General features: G+C 45.7%; 1 protein-coding gene and 1 long non-coding RNA gene across 3 annotated transcripts in view; one reads left to right on the top strand and one right to left on the bottom strand.

The window, feature by feature from the left end:
• The window catches only part of INTU (inturned planar cell polarity protein), a 191336-nt gene that overhangs the window by 144453 nt on the left and 19859 nt on the right, over positions 1-27024 (bottom strand). Inside the window, exon 1 of one of the 2 annotated variants that reach the window (XM_073603688.1) lies at positions 20190-20844. The exons of the other annotated variant lie outside the window; for it this stretch is intronic. Within the exon in view, the coding sequence (XP_073459789.1) occupies positions 20190-20299 (110 nt within the window). The 5' untranslated portion in view covers positions 20300-20844. Of the gene's footprint in view, positions 1-20189; positions 20845-27024 lie in introns of those variants that run through there. 2 annotated transcript variants of the gene reach the window in all.
• The window catches only part of LOC141111427 (uncharacterized), an 81850-nt gene continuing 79532 nt past the window's right edge, over positions 24707-27024 (top strand). The window contains exon 1 of the long non-coding RNA XR_012236421.1: positions 24707-24913. This is a non-coding gene — a long non-coding RNA (uncharacterized lncRNA). The remainder of the gene's footprint in view (positions 24914-27024) is intronic.

The following is a 27024-nucleotide window of genomic DNA, read 5'->3' as shown; positions in this document are numbered from 1 at the left end:
CAGCTCTCTAAAAAGAGAAGCATTACAGGCAAAACCTTGTTTCTTCGAACACGAGGCCCGGGTACCATTCAATTCGGCCTAGAAAAGACACTTTGAATGGATCTGGTTGCATAGCTTGCCCCAGCAAAGGAATATTCCAGTGGAGCTCAGGCTAGCACATCTTTACTCGTGACCAACACCTAAAACACTGGCGAAAAACTGACATACTCCCAGTAAAGGCAGGGGTTATATGGGGAATTGAACTTCCTGTCTAGGGTGTACCAGTGTACATCACCTGAAGGTGCCATATAACCAGACAGTAATTACTGTGGCTCTGTGTCCTGTAATGTACGATAAAGAAATACATTTTTTTTTCTTACCTTTTATGAAGTGCAAAATGTGTACTTCTGTTCCACCTCGCCATTTCCTCTTCTGCCTCGGCCCCTCCTCATTGCCACAGCTGCCTTCTGGGATCTGTGTGTCCCCCATAAGACGACGGGGGCTATTCAGAAGCACCAGTAGGAAAGGCTCCACTGCCGGTTTTCCTTAGTTGCAATGGCAGCACCTGCACCTGGCCTCGGGGGGCCGTCATCGCGGGATCCCTGGACAGGCAAGTGTCCTTATTAAGTATTTGTAGCTGCTCACTTTAAAAAAAAAAAAAAAAAAAAAAAAAAAAAAAACTTTGAGGGTGGAACTCCGCTTTAATGGCCCTGTTATCTATTTTTTCTGTCTCCTTGTAACGTCCTAGGAGAGCACCTGAATCTCTCCTTTTTCCTCCTCACTTCTGTTTATTTAGAACAAGCAGTGCAGGCTAGAAGCAGTCAGAGGCACTGCTCTATGCACATTACCAATCCCACAATCAATAGCCCATTTTGGGAGTGAGCAAAAGAGGGTGGCTATTTTTCTACATACAGTAGGAGTGTAGGACCATAGAGAACTAACATAGCCACCCTCTAACAGGAAGTCAGAAAAAAAAATGGAGGCGGATGAGAGCAATAGAAAATAATTTGCGTTAAAGGTTAAAATGTTTTTAACCTTAATGCATTCCCTGTTGTTGTGGCCCCCCTCCGCCAAACACTTACTTAAGTCCTCTCTCAATCCAGTGCTGCCCCAGCTGCAGCTCTTCTTCCCTTTCTAGTCTAACAGGAGACTCAGGCAGCAGCGGGAGCCATTTGCTCCTGCTGACGTCAGTCAAATCCCATGAAGAGGGAGCGAGGGTGAGGCTGAGACACATTGTTTGTGTCTATGGATGCACAAAGCGCAGCATGGGAGCACACCCACACGTGTCGCTACAGCACACAGGTTGCCATGGGGGCACACAAAGAAAGAAGGCGAGACAACGCTGGCGGGGGACTTCTAAAGAGGAAGTATGGGGCCATTCGGTTCAATACCACTACACAGAGCAAGTAAGTGTAAACAAAAAAAGTGCAGCGTTACCTTATTTATCAATAACTTAATAATAATGGTGGAACCCGCTAATGTATGATAATCTCAATATTACCACTATACCGGTCTCTGTGATAATGTAACGTCACATATAATACACACCAAACTGAAAATAAGACATACAAAATGAAACTTAGCAGGGATGGTGGAAACCCCTTCTATAGATATTTGCCATACAGATTACCTTCAGGTGCAATAATTCCAGCGATATGCGATTTCACATGTAATACACATCAAAAGGAGAATAAGACATACGTTTTTTAAAGCATAGAGTGGTGGAAAATAAACTTCAAGTGCAATAATTCACAATATAATAGTAACAAGAACATATAAAATTAAAGGGGTTGTAAACCCTCAAGGGAGGACCACAGCAGCTCCAGTCAGTGTCTCGGGTCCTGATTGGATAGATTGATAACAGCGCAGCCATTGGCTCCCGCTGCTGTCAAAGTCCTGCTGTCTGTGTCAATGGATGCAGCAGCAGGACACGGGAATGCACCTGCACGAGTGCCCCGAGGAAGAGCAGCTCTCCAACAAAACACTCGAGAAGAGGAGGAGCCAGGAGCGCCGCTGAGGGACCCCAGAAGGAGGAGGATCGGGGCAACTCTGTGCAAAACCAACTGCACAGAGGAGGTAAGGAGGTTTTTTTTTTTTTTTTTTTTTTTTTAAAATGGGACTTTACATATCCTAAGGCCTCATGTACACTGCTGCTGGTAAACGGACATTCAGAGGCAGTTGGATGCTTTTTTCAACTGCCCCTGAACTCATCCAATGTTATCTTATGTGTACATGTACACAGGTTCGTTTAAGGTAGTTGCGTTTATAGGCTTTTCTTTGAAGGCAAAAAAATGAGTTCAGACGCTGAAGTTTCCGACATTTCAGACGCCAAACGTGGCTGAACGCGGTAACTCGCTTTTAGCCGCGTTTCGTTTACAGGCGTTTTTAATTTTTGGCTATTTAGAAAAAAATACCGTATTTATCGGCGTAAAATCAGGGGAAAATCGTGGGTGCGCGTTATACGCCGATCCCCACTTTCTGTGTGCCAAAAAAAGCGAGCGCCGCCGAAAAAAAAAGAGCGCCGCCGCAAAAGACCGAACGCCACCGCAAAATAGCAAGCCGGAGCTCGGCTCCGCTCGCAGTCACGCCTCCCTGCTGTGAGAGGATGAGGAGCGAGTGCTGCCGAAAAAGACCGAGCCGAGTGCTCCGCTCGCAGTCCCGCCCAGCTCCTGTGATGGACATAAAACTCCGTCCAATGGTGGGACTGGGCGGGACTGTGAGCCGAGTACACAGTACAGTCGGCTCGGTCTTTTTCCGCAGCACTCGCTCCTCATCCAGAGACAGCAGGGAGGCGGGGCGGCGTGACGAGCCGAGTACACAGGCTCTATCATGGCGGCAGATTTAAACAATGAGACACTGCAAACGGCACACGGCACACGGCACTGGGCAAAGCTGCACTGGGCAAGGTTCATATGACAATGGGCAACTGCAAACGGCACACAGCACTGGGCAAGGCTGCATATGACAATGGGCAATGCTTCACTGGGCAAGGCTGCATACGACAATGGGCAAGGCTGCAAACGGCACTGGGCAAGGCTGCAAATGGACACTGATCATTCTGCAATGATGGACAAGCCTGCAGATGGACACTGATGAGGCTGCATTGATGGGCATTTAAATGTAAGTTTTTTTTCCCTTAAACTTCCCTCCTAAAAGTTTTTTTCCTTAAAATGCCCTCCTAAACTTGGGGTGCGTGTTATACGCCGATAAATATGGTAAATAAAAAATTTTTTTCAAACCCTTTAAAATGGAAACGCGGCATGTAAACATGGCAAAACTGATGTTTTAAAACGTGGGTTACTATCTGTAAAGTTAAATTGTTCAGGAGAGGTTGTAAAAACGTCCCGTGTACATTAAAAGCCTTAGTGTAGCAATTAAAAAAAAAAAGTAATCCAAAGTGCAATAATGGCGTAAACCTCCTAACTAAAAAGTTGTTGCACCTGAAGGTAATTTGTATTGCAAATACCTATAGAAGGGGTTTCCACCATCCCTGCCAATTTTAGTTTTTATGTTTTATTTTCAGTTTGATGTTTATTATATGTGAAGTTACATATCACAGAGACTGGAAATATTGAAGTTTATTGAGATTACCATACATTAGAGCAGTGGTTCTCAACCTGGGGGTCGAATGACGATTTGTCAGGGGTCACCAAATCCTGGGCTGTTCCTGAAGCCCGCACCCCTCTCCCAGCCTGTTCGTGACCGCCCAGCAAGGCTGTCCCTGGAGCCTGTGGCGGCCCGGCTGAGCTGTTCCTGGATCCTGCGGCCGTCCATTCAGTTCACGGTATGGGTGAGGGGCAGAGACTAGAGGTCAGCTGACTGGTGAGGAATGTGAAGTGGGAGGGGCTGGAGCAGACCTTATGTCCTCATGCACCAGACCTTTTTACAGCTGCTTTTTTGAGCTTTTTTTGCAACTTAAAAAGGCCTGTCTATGTTAGTCTATGGCTTCATGCCCACCTAGGCGTTTTTGAGCTGCAAGTGGCATAGGCGTTTTTAAGCTGTAAAAAAAACCCAGGACCAGTGGGTTCTGAGAGACGTTTTTCAGCTGTAAAAACGCTCTAACGCTGAAAAACGCTCAAAAACGCTGAAAAACGCTTAAAAACGTCATTCACCAACGTTTTTTAGCGTTTTTGATCCATTGAAAAAAAAAAAATTTGAAAAAAAAAACGCTCAAAAACGCTCAAAAACGCTAATGCAAAAACGCTGAAAAAAGCTGAAAAAAGTTTATAAAAATCACTGCAAAGATACTGGCGTTTTCATAACGTTTTTTTAACAGCCTGTGTGCATGAGGGCTTACTCTTGATTTCGGCATAGGTGTCACTGCTATGAGACACCACAAAGTCGAAGACACAGTGAAGCCGGAGACACAGAGGTTTATTTACTAAAGCTGGAGAGTGCAAAAATCAGGCTCACTTCTGCATAGAAACTAATCAGCTTCCAGGTTTTATTGCCAAAACTTAATTGAACAAGGTGAGGTTAGAAGCTGATTGGCTACCATGCACAGTTGCACCAGATTCTGAGTGCACAAGTTTTAGTAAATCTACCCCACAGTGAGTAACACTACCTGCGATTATAGTCGCTATTAAAAGTTCCCACTACAGTTCTCAGATCAGCAGATGATCTTGATCAAGAGCACCCAAGTTGGCTGATCAGAACTACCCACCAGCACTGCTACGACCCCCCCACCAGCACTGCCACTGATCCCACTACCCTCACTAAGGAGCAAGAGAAGGAATAAAAATAGAGAATACATGGAAGGGAGAGGAAAAGAGTGGGAGGAACAAAGAAAAAGAAGAGAAAGAACAAGAAAGAGGGCTAGAGAAAGGGATGGGGGAAAAACCCCCAAGAAATTAGGATACACATAAAAGGGAAAGAAAGAACAAAGAAAAAGAGTGGTACATCCTAAAATTCACCATAAGGGGTTTTAATACTGTACGAGTGGAAGGGACTCAGGTGATGCTATTTATCCGTGGGTTAGGGGCGCAAATTACTTGTCTTGCCTTGGGTGCTGGCAACCCACGCTACGAAAATAAATTTTACTGTTAGGGTTCCCCACAACTTGGGAAATTTTATAAAGGGGTCACGGCACTAGAGGGTCAAGAACCACTGCATTAGAGGGTTCCACCATTATTGTTAAGTTATTGATTAGTAAGTTAGCGCTGCACCTTTTTTTGTTCTATCAAACATCACCCAATGAGTGGGCTGCTCAAGAAAGGGGGCGGAGTCACAGAAACGTAGCGGCCCACCCAGTTATCATCCTATTGGCTGGCGTTTGATAGCTGCTCGGGCCCGCCCACTCCCGACATTACCACTTCGTTTTGAAAGCTGGATTTCCCCTTTGAAGCAGTTACATTACCTGACAGTTTCACACACTGAGCGGCTCTTGCAAGCCTCACTATCTGCCGCATGTGAAACTGTTTCACAGGCAGCACGGTTACACACAGATGCAGCCTTTCAGACCAGCCCGGGGGGCTGTTATTTTTAGGACAAGGTCTGTACTGCCTCCATGGGCGGTACAGACCAGGGATCTCGGAGTCCCGTCCTCCCACTACAGCAAGCAGGGACGGAAGTACATCCCTGCTTGCTGTAGATAGAATTACAAATGAGCTGTGCCAAGACCGGTGGATGGGGGGGGAATAGGAGAAATAGCAGCCACCAGTCTTAAAAACAGGAAATAACGGTTTTATTTCAGTTACCAGGCTATTTTAAGGAAACTATTGAACTAAGAATGGCATATTCAGTGAATGTAGGAAATTAGCAAAAAGAACATGTAAAAAAGTTTTTGCCCGGAGTTCTTCTTTAACCACTTCAATACCAGGCACTTAGACACCTTCCCGCCCAGGCCAATTTTCAGCTTTCAGCGCTGTCACAATTTGAATGACAATTGCGCGGTCATGCTACACTGTTTTTTTTTTTTTATCATTTTGTTCCTACAAATAGACCTTTCTTTTGGTGGTATTTTATCACCTCTGCGTTTTTTATTTTTTGCGCAACAAATAAAAAAAAAGACCGAAAATTTTGAAAAAAAAACACTTTTTTTTTTCTTTGTTTCTGTTAAAATTTTTTGGAAATAAGTACGTTTTCTTCTTCAATGACAGGCACTGTTATGGCTGCACTGACGGGCACTGATATGGCTGCACTGACGGGCACTGATATGGCTGCACTGATGGGCACTGATATGGCTGCACTGACGGGCACTGATATGGCTGCACTGATATGGCTGCACTGACGGGTGGCACTGAAGGGCATTCGTAGGTGGCACTGATAGGTGGGCACTGATGGGCACCGATGACACTGATGCCCCTAAGGGTGGCATTGCTGGGCATCAGTGCTATATAATGGTGCCAATCAGTGCCCATTTGTGGCCAGACTGGGCACATTGGGCACATGTGGATGGCCATGGGGTACATACCTGGCCATCCACATGTTGCCCCCTTCCCTAGTGGTCCTAGTGGCAATCCCTGGTGGTCCAGTGTGGTATCTGAGGGGGGGCTGCGCTGATAAACAATCAGTGCAGTCCCCCCCCTGTCAGGAGAACCGCCGATCGGCTCTCTTCTACTCGCGTTGGCCTATCCCACAAGTACTAGACACACACATCCTCTCTTAACAGGATGTTGTGATGACGCCATCCGAGTTTCACAGCGAGGCTTGGTTTCGTTTTGTCTTTATAAGTAGCGATGAGTCAGTGCGTCACCCGTTCCCATGACGACGTCCAATAGGACGAAACGTACGTCGGAAGGTCGACGCGCTGACGTCATCGTTTCCATCCTAACCTCGTTGAACGGGTGTATGCAAGCCGGCCGTTCCTTTGAATTTTAACCACAGTTTTTATGTAAGTGTATTTACTCATATTTTAAATAAATTACTTTGCGGATTCACACTATGGAGGAAACTTTTTATTCTTTTGGGTTCCCCTGGCATGCTGTTTGTGGTTCGCTGTAAGAAAGTCCCTGCTCATCCCTTCCTTGTGAGGAGATCCTAGGAGTTGTGTCCCTCGTGTGGATATCCATTGATAAGCTGTTATCTAGCTTACCTCCGGTAAGCGTACATCTATTATGGTGGAGGATTTCTCACTGGGTGCTGAGTGCTTACCGTAGAATCACCTATTTTATCCAAGGATATATTTACCTTGAACATTTCCACCATTTTCTTTGGACATTATTCTGTCATTTGACATATTTGTTTCCCATTATTGTTATTTTAGGTCATATTTAGTATACTGTAAAAAAAATTTTTTCACTTTATTGTTTATACTCATATATCTGGTTTGATTACCAGACTGATCGAATTTCTGAATATTCACATAATCATATATGTTGTCAAATATGGGCTTTAGTTTTAGCGCAGTCTTTTTCTGATTTTCTCTTCTACTCGCGTCTGTCAGATGTGAGTGAGGAAAAGCCGATTAACGGCTCTTCCTATTGACATCGTGATCAGCCGTGATTTGACACGGCTGATCACGTGGTAAAGAGCCTCCGCCGGAGGCTTATTACCAAGATCGGTGGAGCAGTGTGTCAGACTGACACACCGCTCCCCGCGATGCGCGCCCCTGCGGACACGCGGCGGCATGTTATCCTGCTGGACATCATATGACGCCCAGTCAGGATAACTGAACCACCGCCCAGCCGTCATCTGCTATGGGCCGAGCGGAACGGGGATGTCCAAACTACGGCCCTCCAGCTGTTGCGGAACTACACTTCCCATGAGGCATTGTAAAACTCTGACATTCACAGACATGACTAGGCATGATGGGAGTTGTAGTTTCTTAACAACTGGAGGGCCATAGTTTGGACACCATAGAATTTTTTTTTAGTGTCACTTTAACCGCTTCCCGATCGCCTCACGCAGATATACTGCGGCAGAAGGGCACGTACAGGCAGATTAGCATACCTGTACATTGCCCTTTAAGAGGCGGCTTGCGGGCGCGAGCGCCGCTGGGAGCTCCGTGACCGTGATCGCGATCGCCTCACGATGAGGAAGAAGGGGGGAGATACTAATGTAAACAAGCATCTCCCCGTTCTGCCTAGTGACACTGTCACTGATCTCTGCTCCCTGTGATCGGGAGCGGAGATCAGTGTAGTGTCACACACAGCCCCTCCCCCCCACAGTTAGAATCACTCCCTGGGACACACTTAACACCTACAGCGCCACCTAGTGGTTAACCCCTTCACTGCCCGTGACATTTTTACAGTAATCAATGCAATTTTTTTAGCATTGATCGCTGTATTAATGTCAATGGTCCCAAAAATGTGTTAAAATTGTCCGATGTGTGTGCCATAATGTCACAGTAACAATAAAAATCACTGATTGCTGCCATTACTAGTAAAAAAAAAAAAAAAAAAAAAAGATTATTAATAAAAATGCCGTAAAACTATCCCCTATTTTGTAGATGCTATAACTTTTGTGCAAACCAAGCAAACGCTTTTTGCGATTTTTTTTTTACCAAAAATATGTAGAAGAATACATATTGGCCCAAACTGAGGAGGGATATTTATTATTGCAAAAAGTAAAAAATAATGCATTTTTTTCAAAATTGTCGCTATTTTTTTTTTTGTTATAGCGCAAAAAATAAAAACCGCAGAGGTGATCAAATGCCACCAAAAGAAAGCTCTATTTGTGGGGAAAAAAGGACGTCAATTTTGTTTGGGAGCCAAGTCGCACGACCGCGCAATTGTCAGTTAAAGTGCCGCAGTGCCGAAACGCAGAAAGTGCTCTGGTCTTTGGCCAGCAAAATGGTCCGGGGCTTAAGTGGTTAAAGAGTAAAAACACACCTCCTCTCCCAACAATATGCTACAAGAGACCGACCCATCATGCCCTCGGTCACTGATGCCATAAGGGGGCGGTACCACCCGGTGGGCCCACCCCTTAGTTATTTAGGAGCTGTCACACTGCGGAGCTGCCAGACAGCGGGACCTGAGGTGTTTTTTTTTTTTTCTCTTTTTTAGGGTCGGTGGTGGCGACGAGCTTCGCGACTGACAATGGATCTACACTGGGAGACATTTTTTTTTAATAAAAGGACTTTTTTGCTGAATGAGTAGGGGAAGGACTGGGATCTGGGTGCCCCCCCCCTTGTTAAACAGAGCTTCCAAATTCCAATAAGCCCCCTGCCCACAGACCCCCACAACCACCAGTCAGGGTTGTGGGGAAGAGGCCCTTATCACCATGGGGCAGAGCCCCGCCCTCCAAAGCTCACTCGTCCACCTTTTCTAGCCTGCCAGGCTGCATGCTTGGATAAAAGTCTGGTATGAATTTTTTTTTTTTCTTCAGGGGGGGACCCCAACACCATTTAAAAAAATTAAAATAATTGGCGTGGGGGTTTCCCATAAAATCCATACCTGACCTAAGGATCTAGTATGGGGTTTCTGGGGGGGGGGACATCACGCATTTTTATTTATTCTTTTTTTTTTTTTTTTTTTGCACGAGGTTCCCCTTAAAATACAAACAAGACTCAAATGGTCTGGTATGGATTGGGGGAGGGGGATCCCCATGCCGTTTTTCCCCACATTTTTTTTTTTTATTATTGTCGGCAACGAGTCTTTTACATTGAGCTGACAGCGGGGAATCCTGCTGACAGCTGATGATTAATCGTTTTTAAGGACACGGTGGCTGGCTTCACCCTACTCCTTTACAACCAGCTTACAGTAGGGTTTAACACTGCTAAACGCCATCAAAACACTAAAACATTAGCATTTTTTGTCCAGATTTTCAAAAGCAGTTTTTAGCTTTCTAGTGTGTATGAAGCCTAAGTCGGCTGCTTCTCCTTTCAATGTTTAAATAACAGTTAATACAATAACTGGGTGGAAGAGGGACAAAACTTGTGTTACCAAACTGCAGAGACATCCTATGTCCTGGCAGAGCTGCATAAATCTAAGGAAAGGCTGAACAGAAACACAAAAGGCAGATTAAACCGTTCCCTCGTGCATCTATGTTTTTAGCGGACTTGGACGTTTAGCTTTAATAATTTACTTCCACTCCAGCAATGAATTGGTTGAAAGTATTCAGGTTAGGTTACATTTGCTATATAATGCTCACAGTAATCCAATACACAAGGAGACGCTGCTGTCAAACATATTATTGTTACCATATGCTGGCAAATCAACACCACGGATGCTCTTACTAGTAACAAAACAGCAGGTGCAAAATCGTTACGGACATCAGCCTGTGAACTAATCTCCAAACAAGGGAGCAATTTTATACCACACACACTGCTGTAAGTCTTATGACAACAACCCTGTCAGTTGTTAGCTTGATAACTAGTTTGGGCCCCATTCACAGCTGAGCGTAGCGTTTTCAGGCAGAAAGTTGTGCGATTTTACCGCTTTTTTTGCCACGATTTTGTACAGGTCAAAAGGTCACCAATGTAAAAAGCAGAAAAACACCTGTAATCTACCTTAAAAAAAAGTTCCAGAACTTGTTTGCGCTTCAGGCGTTTTGGAGCTTCTAGCTTCAGGTGTTTGAGTGAAGATGTGAACCATCTCCATAGAATAATAGTTTTTTTCCCCTCCAACGTTTTGGAGCTTCAGGCTTCAACCTACAAAACGCTCAGGTGTGAATGGGGACTTACAGGTAGTGATGCAGCAGAGAATGTTGGGGTTTAAGTTAAACGTATAGCATTAACTATGCTGGTGAACTGATGTTAGAAACTTAAAAAGAGAACCTCCTCTATAGGTTCAAATGGGTGTTTAGATAACGCCTCTAACACCGTTGTCAAGTCCCATGGTGGTAAACTGACTTTGGAGACCGGGGAAACTTTCCCTGGCCACCAAGAAACGTTTAATTAGGTCTTCCTTTGTCAGTCTTGTATCAAGATAGCCTGAGAGGGCCGCTATCTGAACCCGAAGGGTGCTGACTGTTAGGACCTTGTCTACTCTGTCCTGGAGAAACTCCAGGATAACCGGAACAGTGGTGGAAGTCATCTGTTTTTCTTTTCCCCAGGAACAGAAAGTCTTCCAAATTTTTGAGTAAATCTTTTTTAGTCACTGGTTTTCTGCCCAGAAGGAGGGTATTTATCACTCTTCCTGAGCAACCTTTACATTTTAGGATCTGGCGCTCACTAACAAACAGCAATGAACTCTCCTTCCCAGGCCTTAATCCAGACAGTTATTCCAGCTGAGTTGATTAATGTGGCCATTTTAGCTGAGGCTCTTGCAGATTCAACTGCGGCATCTGCAAGGTAAGCGACAGCTTTTCCTATCACTTATAGGGAGTCAAGGATGTCATCCGATTCGGATTCCTAAGGCAGGTGTTTGGTCAGTTTCTCCACCCAGAAATCTGCATTCCTGGCTACTGCTAAGGCTGGACCCATGGCTGATGTATTAGCATACCAAGCCTTTGTAAGGAGGGATTCTGATCTACGGTCCATCAGATACTTAATACTGCCTGCATCCTTAATGGAGAGGTCAGACTGCTTGGTGACTTGAGACAGAGCGGAATCCAATTTTGGGATCTTAAAGAATGTCTCCTCGTCACTCTCTATAAAAGGGAAACCTCCTTTTTCCATTTTTTTTGTCTGACAATTCTCCTTTCAGGTTCCCTCCATTCCTGCAGAATCAGATCCTTTAGGGATTGATGGAGTGGGAACACCCTGGATTGAGCCTTGCTCAGCCCCATATATACCTTGTCCTGTGCGGAGGTTACTCTAGGGGTTTCTGGAATCTCCTCAGTGGCATATATCGCCTGTAGGAGCCCATCCAGATCATCCATGGTGAAGAGGTGTCTCCTTAACCTTGCATCCTCCTATGTCTCGCTTAGCTGGTCTGGATCCACCTCCCCATCTGAGCTGTGGTCTGACCTGGCTTTCTTTCCCTCCCCCATCCTCCTCTACCTGAGCTAGAGGGAGTGACTGTCAGGGTGGGAGGAGAGCACTAGGTCCCCCTCCGGAGAGGCTCTCCAGGGAGAATGTGCCTTCTCTAGGGGCAAGCTCCTCTGGGTCAGAACCCTTGGCTGCTGACTAGAGGTCGTCCGATATATCGGCCGATATTTGGCGTTTTTTACTTAATTGGCATCGGCCGATTGTGCTGATAAAAAAGGCCGATTGTAACTTCAGCCGTTGTTCTGACATATAGTGTCCTCCTATCAGATAGTGTCCGCCCCGTACTGCGCAGGCACAGCGCCTGCGCAGTACGGAGGAGCAGGAGATGCCGAAAATGTCCGAAGTTGATCAGCTAACCATCAGCTGTACACGGCGCTCGGGCACTTGTTAGCGATGGCTGTGTAAGAGGGCCCCTCGCGGGCTCGCTTCGCTCGCCACGCTTCGGGCACGGCCTCGCTGTGCTCGGCAACTATTTATTCTAACTCTATGTCCACTTGGATAGTAGGGAATGATCCTGGACATAGGGTGAGAATAACAGCGCAGGCGCCGTGTACAGCTGATGATCAGCTGTTAAACTTCGGAGACTTTCGGCGTCTCGTTTGTCCTCCGTACTGCGCCTGCGCAGTACAGGGAGGACACTATATGATAGGGGACTGTATTTGACAAGACACCGTGACTTGCAAATGACTTCTGTAATAGAGTCAATGCAAGTTGCCTGAAAGTTATCTTCTCTCCTCCTCTGGGCAGCCTGCCAAGTCTGATAAGAAGATACATTGTATCTCTTCAAGTTCTTTTTTATCAATAGACTGAACTCCGTGTAGGAATTCTCAGTTTAACCATTTAAAGACTAAATCTTTTCTGACACTTGTTGCTTAGAGGTAAAAATTCTGTATTTTCTGCTAGAAAATCACTTAGAACCCCCAAATATTATATATATATATTTTTTTAGCAGAGACCCTAGGGAATAAAATAGCGGTTGTTGCAATATTTTATGTCACGCGGTATTTGCGCAGCGGTCTTTCAAGCGCAATTTTTAAAAAAAAAATACAGTAATGAATTAAAAAAAAAAACTAAGCAGTAAAGTTAACCCATTTTTTTTTCGTCCAAAAGTTTTGATTACCTGTTTTTGTGTATTTAATATTTAAGATAGTTTTTTTTTTTTTTCTAAATTATACATACAAGTGAACTGATTGGAGGTTTGTTTTGTTTAATGTTTAAATGTAAAAAATTTTCTGTATCACTTATCACTTAAGGTTGCTTTCACACTGGAGCGGGCATGCGTTGATGGTAAAACGCTGCTAGTTTTAGCGGCGCTTTACCGTCATTTTAGAGGCACTATTCGGCTGCTAGCGGGGCGCTTATAACCCAGCTAGCGGCCGAGGAAGGGGTTAAATGCGCCCCTGAAGCGCCGCTGCCAAAACGCTTTGCAGGCGCTTCGGCAGCGGTGCGCATTCATTTCAATGGGCAGGAGTGGTGGTATACACCGCTCCAAAGATGCCGTTTGCAGGACTTTTTTTTACATCCTGCCAGCGCATCGCCTCAGTGTGAAAGCACTCAGGATATCACACTGAGACTGCAGGGGAGCCGTTTTACAGGCACTTTACAGGCGCTCTTTTTAGCCCAAAAGCGCCTGAAAAACGCCCCAGTGTGAAAGGGGTCTAACTGTTAGATTTTATGAGATGAAGGGAAAAAAAAAAAAAAAAAACGGCCAAATATATCGGCCCAAAAAAAATCGGCATCACATATCGGAATCGGCCACGGCGATTTCTAAATATCGGCATCGGCCAGAGAAAAACCCATATCGGTCGACCTCTACTGCTGACTGCCCGGCGGCTTCACAGAAAGACTTGACTGTTGCCAGCATAGATGAAAAAAACTTTTTCATCAGGGTAGAAGCCTCTTTGCCCGATAATTTATTGATACATTTATAGCAGAAGGGTTTTGAATGGGACTTTGGGAGTTTAATCTTACAGTACCCACATTTTTTTGAGGAGCTATGCCCTGTTGTGGCAGGAGGCCGTTTATCTGGGGCCTCCTGAGTTCCACTGGGGGATTCTGTAAGACATGAGATAGAGCATACATGTAATTTTACTCTGCCTTCCCCCTAACTGCGGGCTTGTCCTGGGGGGGGGGGGGGTAAAGTGATTGGTGAAGCGCAACCTGTTCTGGCCGGCCCAGGAATTCTCAGACCCCTAGAAGCCAGGACCTCTCACTCCCTTCCCCTCCTCCCTTTCTAAGTGGGGTTTCTACTCACTGGGCCCTGACCTGGATCTGCCCGCAGTTGTAGTCGTCTTCCCTTCCTCCTGTTCCATGAGGAGGTTGGCTGGGCTGCTGGAACTGCTTGTGGGGCTAGTACAGCGAGCCGACCGCTGCCCACCACGCCTTGCATTGTCTCTCCACGCTGCTCTCCAAGCTGTTCTCCCTGGCGTTTTTTTAGCACTTCCGGGTTGCACTGTTACTCCGGTGCAATCCACTTCCTGTGATATGGCCGTGTACCAGAGTGAAGCTTGGAGTGCAGAACTTCCTGCTAGATGATTCCCGCAAATGAAGAGAGTGGCTGGTGGCGGCATTTCATGCACATGCAGCGATGGCGCGCACACCCTGCGGCCCGAGCGCTGGTGCACCCTTGAGGGCGACCTGTGAGAAGGACAAGCCTGCAGGTTAGTTCAGCCCTCCCTGGTCTCCCTAGAACCTGCCTAAACAGGAGACCATCCGACCCTCCCCAGTCATTTGGTCTTTAAACAAAACAAACATGCTGCTGTGTTCGGGAGAAACACAATCAATTCTGGGGATCAAGGGGAAGAGTGGGGACTTATAACATGCTGTGAATTGATTGGGTTTCCTGTAGGGAGGAGCCCTAATCTCTCAGGTGTAACGTCCTGGAAGGTGATAGGAAAAATGGAGCTTAGGCTGTATATTCAGCAATATTTACATTTTTGGTAAACTAATTCAATTAATCCAAGCGCTCAAGCTGAGATAATATGCACTACATTGATGCATTCACACAATGTCACAGTAGCCATGAGATAAAACAAAGTTCAGGAATATTCCTTTATCCCATTGTTTTGCAGATTTATGTACACTACAAACTGTATGATTGAATTGGTTCTGATATCGCTGTTTTACTAACCTGACAGCTTGTTATTCTAAATAGGAAACCTTCATTTTGTTTGCAAATATTAAAGATTTGAACTAACAGCAAGAATAAGTCCTTGCATTTAAAGAGCACCTGTCATTTCAGACCCATCATGGCAGGGCCTGTTAGCGGGCATCCACTCACCTGCTGCTGCCACATCCCTCAGCTTGTTGTGTCACTGCCGCATCACCAGCCATCCCATTAAAGTGAATGGGACTGTAAGTGAATCAACAGCGGTTTAGAGGAGGATCTGCTGCGGGACAGAAATTACAGTTGATTTAACCATTTGCCAACCGGCTAACGTCGATATACGTCAGCAAAGTGGCATGGGTGCGCAAAATAACGTACCCGTATGTCGCTGCGTCATCGGCGGCGCGCCCGCCGTGGGAGCGCACCTGCGGACTCGATGTCCGCCGGTGGCCTGCGATCGTGACGCGGAGAGATGCCTACGTAAACAAGGCATTTCCCTGTTCTGCCTAGCCACACGACAGGGATCTACTGCTCCCAGTGATCCGGAGCAGTGATCTCTGTCGTGTTGTAGTGAGCCCATCCCCCCTACTATAGTTAGAACACGACCAGGGAACACACTTAACCCCTTGATCGCCCCTTAGTGTTTAACCCCTTCCCTGCCAGTGACATTTACACAGTAATCAGTGCATTTTTATAGCACTGATCACTGTATAAATGGTCCCAAAATAGTGTCAAAAGTGTCCGATCTGTCCACCGCAATGTCGCAGTCACGAAAACAAAAAACAAAAAAAACACGCAGATCGCAGACAATGCTAATATAAAAAAAATTAATAAAAATGCCGTAAATCTATCCACTATTTTGTAGATGCGATAACTATTGCACAAACCAATTAATATACGCTTATTGCGATTTATTTTTACCATAGATATGTAAAAGAATACATATCGGCCTAAACTGAGGAAGAATTTTGTTTTTTTATATATCTTTTTGGGATATTTATTATAGTAAAAAATATTGCTTTTTTTTCAAAATGTTCGCTCTTTTTTTGTTTATAGCGCAAAAAATAGAAAATGCAGAGCTGATCAAATACCACCAAAAGAAAGCTCTATTTGTGAGAAAAAAAGGATTTTGTTAGGGTACAACATTGCACGACAGCGCAATTGTCAGTTAAAGCGATGGAGTGCCCTTTTTTGGGCCTGGTCAGGAAGTGGGTAAATTCTTCTGGGGCTGAAGTGGTTATATCGAGTTGATTTAAATCAAGCCTTTTTACTAGTGATTTAAATCAAATCCACCCTGGTTATAACCCCTGTCAAATGTTCTTCATCACCATCTGTGTCCCATTGTGGAGATTTCCCTTCACTTCCTGTTCTATAACCAATAGGAAGTGAGAGTCAATCCCTGCAAATTAAAGTGTTAGTGAACCCAAATATTTAAAGCACTGCCAGCCCCTCTATTATAGTTAGGCATAGCACACTGTATAAAGTCTTAAAAAAGGAGGCTTGTAAATACCGATTTAGAGCTATCTTCAGGCCGGTCACGTGACTCACGGCTGCTGTACAACTCCGATACATGGCTACTGCAGGAGGGGCCAAGATCTCCGTTACCTCAGCCAGGGAGGTCACATGGCCGCTCAGCCCCTCCTGCAGTAGCCCTGGAAACCGTCCGAGAGTTACGTGACCGGCCTGAGGATCCCGCTAAATCATTATTTACAAGCCTCGTTTTTATAAAAGACTTATACAGTGTGCTATGCCTAACTATAATAGAGGGGCTGGCAGTGACCATATATTATTTATTTTTATTTATTTCAGGTACTTATATAGCGCCATCAATTTACGCAGCGCTTTACATATACATTGTACATTCGCATCAGTCCCTACCCTCAAGGAGCTTACAATCTAAGGTCCCTAACTCACATTCATATATACTAGGGACAATTTAGACAGGATCCAATTACCTACCAGCTTGTCTTTGGAGTGTGGGAGGAAACCGGAGTACCCGGAGGAAACCCACGCAGGCACAGGGAGAACATATATAAACTTTTATTTGTACTAATAGCAGCGGGGATGAGGGGGCGGAGACAGAAACACAGACCACAGAGCTGACAGGCAGGGAGGAGGGGGTGAGGAGGAGAGCAGAGCTGTGAATGACGAATGGACATACTCTGACCGCGGTGGTCAGGGCTCAGCAGCCCCGATTTTCATGGTCAGCACAGAGAGGGGTGGGTATACAGGATCAGGCAGGTTTTTTTTTTTTATTACAGTTTAGAGGGGGGGCAGATTACACAGCACAAGGACTATGCTGTTTAATCTGCTTCAAGGGACCAGGATGTCTATTTTTGGGGGGTTTAACACTTTAAGGGAATTCCTTGGGGACCCCCAGGTCACCAGAACTAGTGTCCCCATTGGAAGATTTATTCTCTATTACTTTTCTGGGGACAACCCAAAATATAGGATTTTCTTTTACTATTACTTTCAATGATAATTGTAAACGGGACAAATAGAGAGGGTGAATTTCCCAAACGGGCGCCTGAGGAGCCCTTTTAGTCCATCCCCCCCCCCCCCTTTTTTTATATCCCTCAGAGCCCACCTCTCCTTCATCCCACTGACAGAGGCCTACCTGTCCTGCTCAGACTTACCTCCGCAACACAGTAGCATTTTTTTTTCCTATTGAGGCAGTGCCATTTTTCCTCTTAGCAACACCACTGACGGAGGGACATTTTTCCTTTCAGTGACACCACCAATGCCGAGATTTATTTTTCTTTTAAATGACACCGCTGACATAAGGGCATTTCTTCCTTCCACTATTAGCCCCATATTTGTGTACCAGTATTAAAAACTCTGCAGTGTACCACTATTGATACTATTTCAGCACAGGCTACAAGTATTACATACGTGTCATGCTGTGTATGCTGAATGTTAAATTAACCAATCACTGTGATCACAAAGGTAAACAGTGTAGTGTTTACATTGCAGAGCCAGCCCCTTCCTCTTATCACAGAGAAAGAAGGAACTAAAGCTGGCCATGGATAGATTTTTTTTTTTTTTTGATCAGCTAGCCGTCTGATAAAAAAAAAAAAAAAAAAAAAAAAAAACCACCACAAGCAAAATTCCCCCATCTACAAATTTGAGGTGGATGAAACACTACAGTATTTTGACAGCGGGACTCCTGCACTGATCAGGGAATGCAGCTAATTGGCTGCAAGCGCTGATCAAATGAAAATATACCAAACAGTCCCATTTGAGAGGGGTCAATCATTACATTAACTCAAGGACCAGAATGGCCAGAGATTAATTGAAATTTGGCCGGTCTGGATGAATTTTTCTAGTTCATTAGTTCCAGATCAGTAGATCTCAAGGCTGCGTGATCATTTTTAAAGTATATGTAAACCCGTACCTAGTAAAAGAACCCATTCATATTATATATTTCTTTTATATTTATGTACAAATGTTTTGCTTTTCTTTTCTATTTTAAATGCTTTTTTTTTTTTTTTTTTTTTTTTATAAGCAATCACATACCTTCTGTTCTCAGCTGCATAAGGAGCTTAGAGAGCTGGGGAGGAGAAACAGCAGAACACTAATCTTCCTAGTGAAAGGCTGTATGTGTGTGGGGGGGGGGTGTCAGGATCAGGACAAGCCTGATCATTGGGTGAGAGCAGGCTGAGTTCCCAGCACAGCTAGAGAACTGACCACGCTATGCTCATGCCTAGTGTGGTCAGTTTTTGATACGAAAACAGACGGACTGTTAGGAACACCAGGGATTTCAACGGAAGCAATACAAAGAGAACAGGAGACTCTCATATACAAGTGCATACTACAACAGGCACATATCAGGAATATGAAGTGTTGGGTTTACATATTCTTTAACCCTTTCTGTAAACAGATCCCCTGCTCAATGGGAGCAGGACGGGACAGGACATCTGTGCCCATTCAGTATTCTTCTGTAACCAGTCCTTTACAGATGTGTGTTGGATCTACGTATGGGCATGTGAAAACGGACCTCTGTCCACTTAGTTCGGACCACCTAGAATCCGACACATTTAGGTCCAGAAAGACAAAAGGGGTGCTGATCTTTTTTTTTTTTTTTTTTTTATTGGACCTGGATGTAATCAGAGGAATACAGACACTGACATCCACCTGCCCATAGACTAATGTGGCCAGTACACACGACCCGAAAATCGGATGAAAAATACCGCTTTCGCCGCTATCGTACAATAATCGGATCGTTCGTACAGAGCCGATCACAATTCATCCGATTGGACAAGCATGAAATTTTTCCTCGTACGATTTTCGTTTAGTCAGTACAGTTGCCATCCGAAAATACAATACAAATACATTACAACACATGACATCACTTCCGATTTTTTTTTTTTTTCTGTCGTACGACAATTTTCGTGACTTTAGTAACCTATTCAATTTCTACTATTAAGCAAAAAAAGTCGAACGGTCTGTCGTATGATTTTCGGATCGTGTGTATGGGCCATGACAAGGCAGTACACATCACCTGAATAACAGACAGGCAGATCTGATTGCACGGTCCATGTGAAAGGGGCTGAGCAGAACACAACCAGCAATGAAAACCTGACAGGGGGTCTGATCCCTCATCAGACCATCTAAAAAGTAAAAATGCCCTTTAGGACCCTTTCACACTTGTGTGACCTAAAAGTCACACGACTTGAAGCAACGCCTGTGTAATCTTGAGGTCTATGGACCTCAAGTCGCATCAAAGTCAGACCAAAGTAGTGCAGATGTGAGCAGATATGAACGGTACTCATTGGAAAGCATGGGGTGCGACTTGTCAGTCCCAAGTCACAGGACAAGTCGCACAAGTGTGAAAGGGGCTTTAAGCCCCGTACACACGATCCGAAAATCGAATCGATCGTACGATAATCGGATCGTTAGTACAGAGCTTTCCAGAGCCGATCAGGACAGTTCAGTACAGCTATCGTTCGAAAATGCAATACAAATGCATTACAACACATGACATCACTTCTGAATTTTTATTCTGTCATACGGGAATTTTCGTGACTTTAGTAAACTCATCAGATTCGATCTGATTGGCATTGGCATGCAAAATAAAAACGGACGACCATTCATTCGATAATCGGATCGCGTATATGGGGCTTTAATGTACTTGATATGACTTTAGATACGCATATCAGAATAGCTCAGTGTGGGGGGCAGAGGAGCCTGGCTTGTAGGGGGTGTATTGCTTGTTAGGAGAGTTGTTGGACAGGATGATGAAGTTTCCAGAACTACACACAGTATATACTGGTGACTGGCTGGTCATGTTACCTGGAGCAACAGCTGCTGCAGTCAGTGTATGATGATGAGCGGCTGTCCCATCCTCCTCCTCCGTCATCCTCGTCCTCCTGCAGAGCGCCTCTGTCCCTCACCCCCTCCATGTCCTACACAGTCTCACCCACCACACTACACCCTGTCAGCACATAGCCGCACTATTCCCACGATTCCCACTCCAACACTGACAACCACATCTCCTCCCACAAAGCGTTTGTAGCAACAGTTACAGGTAAGAGCCTAGCTCCGCCTCCTCCGGGCATCTCACCTCGGGATTGGGCTGACGGATAGCACATGACCTGTGACCGCAAGGCTTCTTGGGAGTTGTTGTGCGGCCATCCCAGAACTACACTCCCCAGAATGCTGTGCGACAGAGAGCTTGGATGCTTCTCCTTGTGTACAATGCTGTACATCGTGCTTCAGAGTTGTATTAGTGTTATATCTCTGACTTCATAGTGTGATTATTAGTCCTGTGTGATTGCCATTCATACAGAGGGATACTGAGAGTTTTACACACCTGACTCCTGGCTTCTGTTACATACCTCCCAACTTTTTGAGATGGGAATGGGGGACACCCATAGCTCCCAACTGTCCCTGATTTCGAGGGACTGTCCCTGATTTGGAGCAATGTCCCTCTGTCCCTCATTTCTCCTCATTTTGGTCTGATCTGTATAGTTGTATATAAAATGCACTTTTTAGCTTTCAAAAAGTGTTTCCCAGCGCTAAACCTTTCATCTAAATTATAAATTGCTGCATTTGTACATTTTAATAGCCAGTGTAGCAATAACTCTCGGTGGAGCTGCTCGTTTAAGCGGGTCTGTTACCTTCGCTTTGCTTCCCTCTGTTTCACCGGCATCGGGTCTAGGGGTTCCGTTGAGTTTACTGCTGGACGACACACACACCAACACTGGAGTACATTTTCAATGCTTTATTGAACAGTCAAACTTTAGGAAATAGCAGGAAAGAGACAGAAAAGGAAACTCTCAGGAGAAACTCAAATATCTTCTTGCAAAATCTTAGCAACAAATGTCCCGATAGAATTCAAACAATTATGTGGAATAGGTTGAAACACGTCGGTTACATACACCACTCTCTTTGTTGCCCATTTGTTTTTATCCACCGTGATCACGCTTTTATTTGTGTATGGTCGTTTTTGTCAATAAAAACACCCTTTTTTATCTGCACCATGTGGAGGCACATTCTTTTTGTTTCCACATTTACCGCATGAGATCCAGTCCCTCCAACTGCTCCTTTCGGGGGACCGTTTGTGAAACTTCTGATGCACGCTGGGACGGTTCGGTGTGAGGACGGTTCGTTGTGAGGACCCATCCGGTTGCCGGCCGAGATCCATACAGACCACAATCCAAGAGATTGGCGATTCCTGAGCTCCCATTCCACGTCATTTGTGACAAACTGCGCATGCGATTCCCTGTCGCTGACATGGGAATCCACAGGATCTGGTAAGAGGCTTTTTTGCACTTTCTCTGAATGACCCATTGGGACCCGGTTTCTCGGTTGGGAAGTCGCTGTATGATGCCAGGTGTTTTTTGACAACCATCAGACCATCACCACCCCTTGGAGTACTTATACCTCCTGTGCGGTTGGACATTCACATCCATCTATGGACGTTTGTGTTTCAAGGCACCTGTGGTCAATTAGTTATTTCTTGACTGTTTCACCATTTTAAAGACCTATATTCATTTGTACATGCGCTGCATTTTTCCATATGCTTATCTTAATTCTAATTGATATTAATTATCATGTTACATGCTCAATCTCTAAATCTCAAAATAAGCACCATTTCTTTCTCCTTTCCAAAAACAAGTCCTGGTTTTGCCTCTATAGGCAGAGAGATAGACAAGGAGAGAGAAAAAAAACAAACCATTGAATCCTCCTCCCCCTCACCTCTCACCTCCCCCCCCATCCAACCCCCCACCCCCCCCCCCCCCATAAGGCCATCTCAGCCATATTCACTGCCCAGTCTCTATTATTTTACAAATAACTATCTCAAGATTGACCAACATTACTCAGATAGGAGAGTCTGTTCCCTATATTGAAAGTAGGGATTCCAGATCCTCCAATATTTTTCCTCCTGTTCTTTCAGTGTCTTGAACATTATCACGCTTGAGCGGAACTAGCAGAAGACCCCACTTGTATGTGAGATGTCAACACTGTATGAAATCGATTGCTCTTTTAAAGATTTTTGTTTGATTGGTTAATGTTGGCGCCAATTTCGGCCAACGAACGCTGTTTTGTTTGGTCGAGCGATCGGGAGATTTTCTAACCGTGTATTCCTGCTATAAGGTGCAGCCTACCTGACCCCTCCATATCAAGCGAATATTGAAAATCATTAGCACAAACATGGAATAATTTACAAACGGACTGCCATATCTAAAAGATAAAGTGTATTGAGGTAATAAAGCACACCCATACCTGTACATTAGTCAAATGAGGACCTGTGGCTGTGTTCATACAGCTGCTGCTTCCCCATAGAGTAGCAGACAGCTTCAGCTACACAAACTGCTCATTTACACTGTGTGGGCCAGAGATCCCACGTGAATGGGCCCTTGGGAAAAAAAAACAATGTTCAATTATTTTTTGAAAGAGCCTTTGGTGAAATATCAGAGGTCTAAACGGACCCCTGATATCTTACTTTTGACACAGTGGAAGAAATTGAGGACATACTGTTGATCCCCAATTATTTCTCTGCAGCATCAGCTGCACTGCAGATGAATGAACAGGAAGTACTCTGTACAAAGGCTCCTGTTTATTTATAAACTGAATCATAGTAAACAATGTTTTAATAGTGATTGTCACTATTTTTTTATGAATGACATCCATTCATGGACATAGTATGTGACAGATCGCAGTGACAGATTGTGCCATGGGTCTCGTTAGTGCAGTCTCGTCTGTGCAGTCTCATCAGAGAAGTCTCATCTGTGCAATTTCATCAGAGCAGTCTCATCAGTGCTATCTCATCAGAGCAGTCTCATCAGTGCAATCTCTTTACAGCAGTCTCATCAGTGCAATGTCATCAGAGAAATCCCATCAGTGCACTCTCTTTAGAGCAGTCTCATCAGTGCAATGTCATCAGAGCAGTCTCATCAGTGCAATCTCTTTAGAGCAGTCTCATCAGTGCAATCTCTTTAGAGCAGTCTCATCAGTGCAATGTCATCAGAGCAGTCTCATCAGTGCAATCTCATCAATGCAATCTGTTTAGAGCAGTCTCATCAGAGCAGTCTCATCTGTGCAATTTCATCCGAGTAGTCTCATCAGTGCTATCTCATCAGAACAGTTTCATCAGTGCAATCTCATCAGAGCAGTCTCATCAGTGCAATGTCATCAGAGCAGTCTCATCTGTGCAATTTCATCAGAGCAGTCTCATCAGTGCAATGTCATCAGAGCAGTCTCATCTGTGCAATTTCATCAGAGCAGTCTCATCAGTGCTATCTCATCAGAGCAGTCTCATCAGTGCAATCTCTTTAGAGCAGTCTCATCAGTGCAATGTCATCAGAGCAGTCTCATCAGTGCAATCTCTTTATAGCAGTCTCATCAGTGCAATGTCATCAGAGCAGTCTCATCAGTGCAATCTCTTTATAGCAGTCTCACCAGTGCAATCTCTTTATAGCAGTCTCATCAGTGCAATCTCATCAGAGCAGTCTCATCAGTGCAATCCCTTTATAGCAGTCTCAGTCCTTCCTTAACATCCCCCTCCTTTGTATCCCAGTCCCCCCAGCACATCACAGCTCCCCCCCATTTACATTAGTGTCCTCAGTCCCTGCTTCACATCACAGCTCACCCCTCATATCAATATCCTCAGCCCCTTTTAGATCAACTTTTTCCCCCCTCTACAGTTCTATCCACAGCAGGGCAGAAGACATGGGGTACAGCAGGTCTGGATGGACCACAGGAGAGTTCTATGTTAATAAGAGGTTGATTGCTAAGATAGCCAAACCATCAGTCAATGAATCTCCCACTTGTTAACTTGAAAAGGTGGGGAGCTCACACCTTCTGTTCAGACCTGACGCACCTTCTGTCCTGTAGTGAGGATGACATCAGCAGCTGTAGTTGCTCAAATAAGATTGTCACCTGGTCTGGGTCCAGATAGCAGCCCGCCATTTAGCGATGCCTGCACTACAGTACAGTGAACAAAGTCTCTGAAGCACTGCTGTAGGCAAGTCAAACTTATGGCCTACACAAGACTGTTACTCTTGCTACTGAAAATGCTTTGATAATTACATAAAATCCTAAACAAGTTTAGTGATTATGTTATAATAATTTTGTTTGTACAGGAACTGGTTAAGTAACATTAAGCCTTGTAAATCAAATGACTGTTAACATGTAATAAAATACGTGGACCAAGTGGTTTGTTGGACTGCATACGAACAACCATAATCCTTCCCTCTATAGCCATTTAGTCAGTCAAAGATTTACAATGGTTATAATATATTGTAGGAAAGTTAACCTTTTAATTTCCAATGTATGAAGGTCCTTTTTACACACAGTCTGTTGGAGAATACAGGCTGAGAAGAGGAGAGTCTCAGTTGTCATGGCAAGTTCTGTATATGATATTGTTATGCCAAGCCTTATGGAGAAGTAGTGACAGGTCTACAGTCACTAAAAGAGCCACAGAGACGGAAGGAAGGTCAGATTAGGAAAGTCAATACAATGATTACGCAAGAAACAAAGCTGGATAGGTGTAATGCAAAACCAAGGAACAGGTAGGTTAGTCTGTTGTTTTCAGTTGGAATGCTCCCCCAAAAATTAACAAGGTAATGTCCAATATAGGAAAAAGGTGGTCTGTTAATTTGCTTACCTAGCCAAAGGTATGCCTTTCAATAACCTGAAAAATGAATGATGATATAAAGATTGCATACAAATTCCTGTAATAGCTCATCTTCATAGCTTCCAATCCTCTCCACTGCTCAATGAGACCTCCTATTACATTAAAGTGGAAGTCCAGTCAAAAATGAAATTGTTCCTATTAATAATATGTTAATTATCATTATCTTTGATATTATTCATTTTCTGGCTAGCTGATTGTTTAGCTTAGAAAGTCTTATCGAAGCTAGACATCAGCTACTTCCTGTTTTTCACCGACAACCCTATCTCCCTTTATCAGAATTTGCTAAGCTATCTTTCACTTCCTGAAAAGTCCTGTGTGGATGGGTCCCCCCTGTGTCCTGTGCGGATGGATCCCCCCTGTGTCCTGTGCGGATGGATCCCCCCTGTGTCCTGTGCGGATGGATCCCCCCTGTGTCCTGTGCGGATGGATCCCCCCTGTGTCCTGTGCGGATGGATCCCCCCTGTGTCCTGTGCGGATGGATCCCCCCTGTGTCCTGTGCGGATGGATCCCCCCTGTGTCCTGTGCGGATGGATCCCCCCTGTGTCCTGTGCGGATGGATCCCCCCTGTGCCCTGTGCGGATGGATCCCCCTGTGTCCTGTGCGGATGGATCCCCCCTGTGTCCTGTGCGGATGGATCCCCCCTGTTTCCTGTGTGGATGTGTCCCCCCTTGTGTCCTATGAGGATGGGCCCACCTGTGTCCTGTGTGGATGGTCCCGCCTGTGTCCTGTGTGGATGTGCACCCCCTGTGTCCTGTGTGGATAGGTCCCCCCTGAGTCCTGTGTGGATGGGCCCCCCCTGTGTCCTTTGTGGATGGCCCCCCTGGGTCCTGTGTGAATGGGTCCCCCCCTGTGTGGATGGGTCCCCCTGGGTCCTGTGTGGATGGGTCCCCCTGTGTCCTGTATGGATGGGCCCCCCTGTGTCTTGTGTGGATGGATCCCCCCTGTTTCCTGTGTGGATGGGCCTCCCAGGGTCCTGTGTGGATGTGTCCCCCCTGTGTCCTTTGTGGATGGGTCCCCCCTGTGTCCTGTGTGGATGGGTCCCCCCTGTGTCTTGTGCGGATGGATCCCCCCTGTTTCATGTGTGGATGGGCCTCCCAAGGTGATGTGTCCCCCCTGTGTCCTGTATGGATGGGCCCCCCTGTGTCCTGTGTGGATGGGTCCCCCTGGGTCCTGTGTGGATGGCCCCCCTGTGTCCTTTGTGGATAGGACCCCCTGGGTCCAGTGTGGATGAGTTCTCCCTGCGTCCTGTGTGGATGGGCCCCCCTGTGTCCTTTGTGGATGGGCCCCCCTGGGCCCTGTGTGGATGGGTCCCCCCTGTGTCCCGTGTGGATGCCCCCCCTTGTGTTTAACTTAGAAAGTCTTATCGAAGCTAGACATCAGCTACTTCCTGTTCTTCACCGACAACCCTATCTCCCTTTATTGCTAAGCTATCTTTCACTTCCTGAAAAGGTTGTCCTGTGTGGATGGGTCCCCCTGTGTCCTGTGTGGATGGGTCCCCCCTGTGTCCTGTGTGGATGGGTCCCCCCTGTGTCCTGTGTGGATGGGTCCCCCCTGTGTCTTGTGTGGATGGATCCCCCCTGTTTCCTGTGTGGATGGGCCTCCCAGGGTCCTGTGTGGATGTGTCACCCCTGTGTCCTTTGTGGATGGGTCCCCCCTGTGTCCTGTGTGGATGGGTCCCCCCTGTGTCCTGTGTGGATGGGTCCCCCCTGTGTCCTGTGTGGATGGGTCCCCCCTGTGTCTTGTGCGGATGGATCCCCCCTGTGTCTTGTGCAGATGGATCCCCCCTGTTTCATGTGTGGATGGGCCTCCCAAGGTCCTGTGTGGATGTGTCCCCCCTGGGTCCTGTGTGGATGGATCCCCCTGTGTCCTGTGTGGATGGGCCCCCCTGTGTCCTGTGTGGATGGGTCCCCCCTGTGTCCTGTGTGGATGGGTCCCCCCTGGGTCCTGTGTGGATGGGTCCCCCCTGGGTCCTGTGTGGATGGGACC

Source organism: Aquarana catesbeiana, linkage group LG01 (assembly GCF_042186555.1).
Source record: "Aquarana catesbeiana isolate 2022-GZ linkage group LG01, ASM4218655v1, whole genome shotgun sequence".
Taxonomy (NCBI): domain Eukaryota; kingdom Metazoa; phylum Chordata; class Amphibia; order Anura; family Ranidae; genus Aquarana; species Aquarana catesbeiana.
Note: the sequence above shows the minus strand (reverse complement) of the source record. Positions and strands in the feature narration are given on the sequence as shown.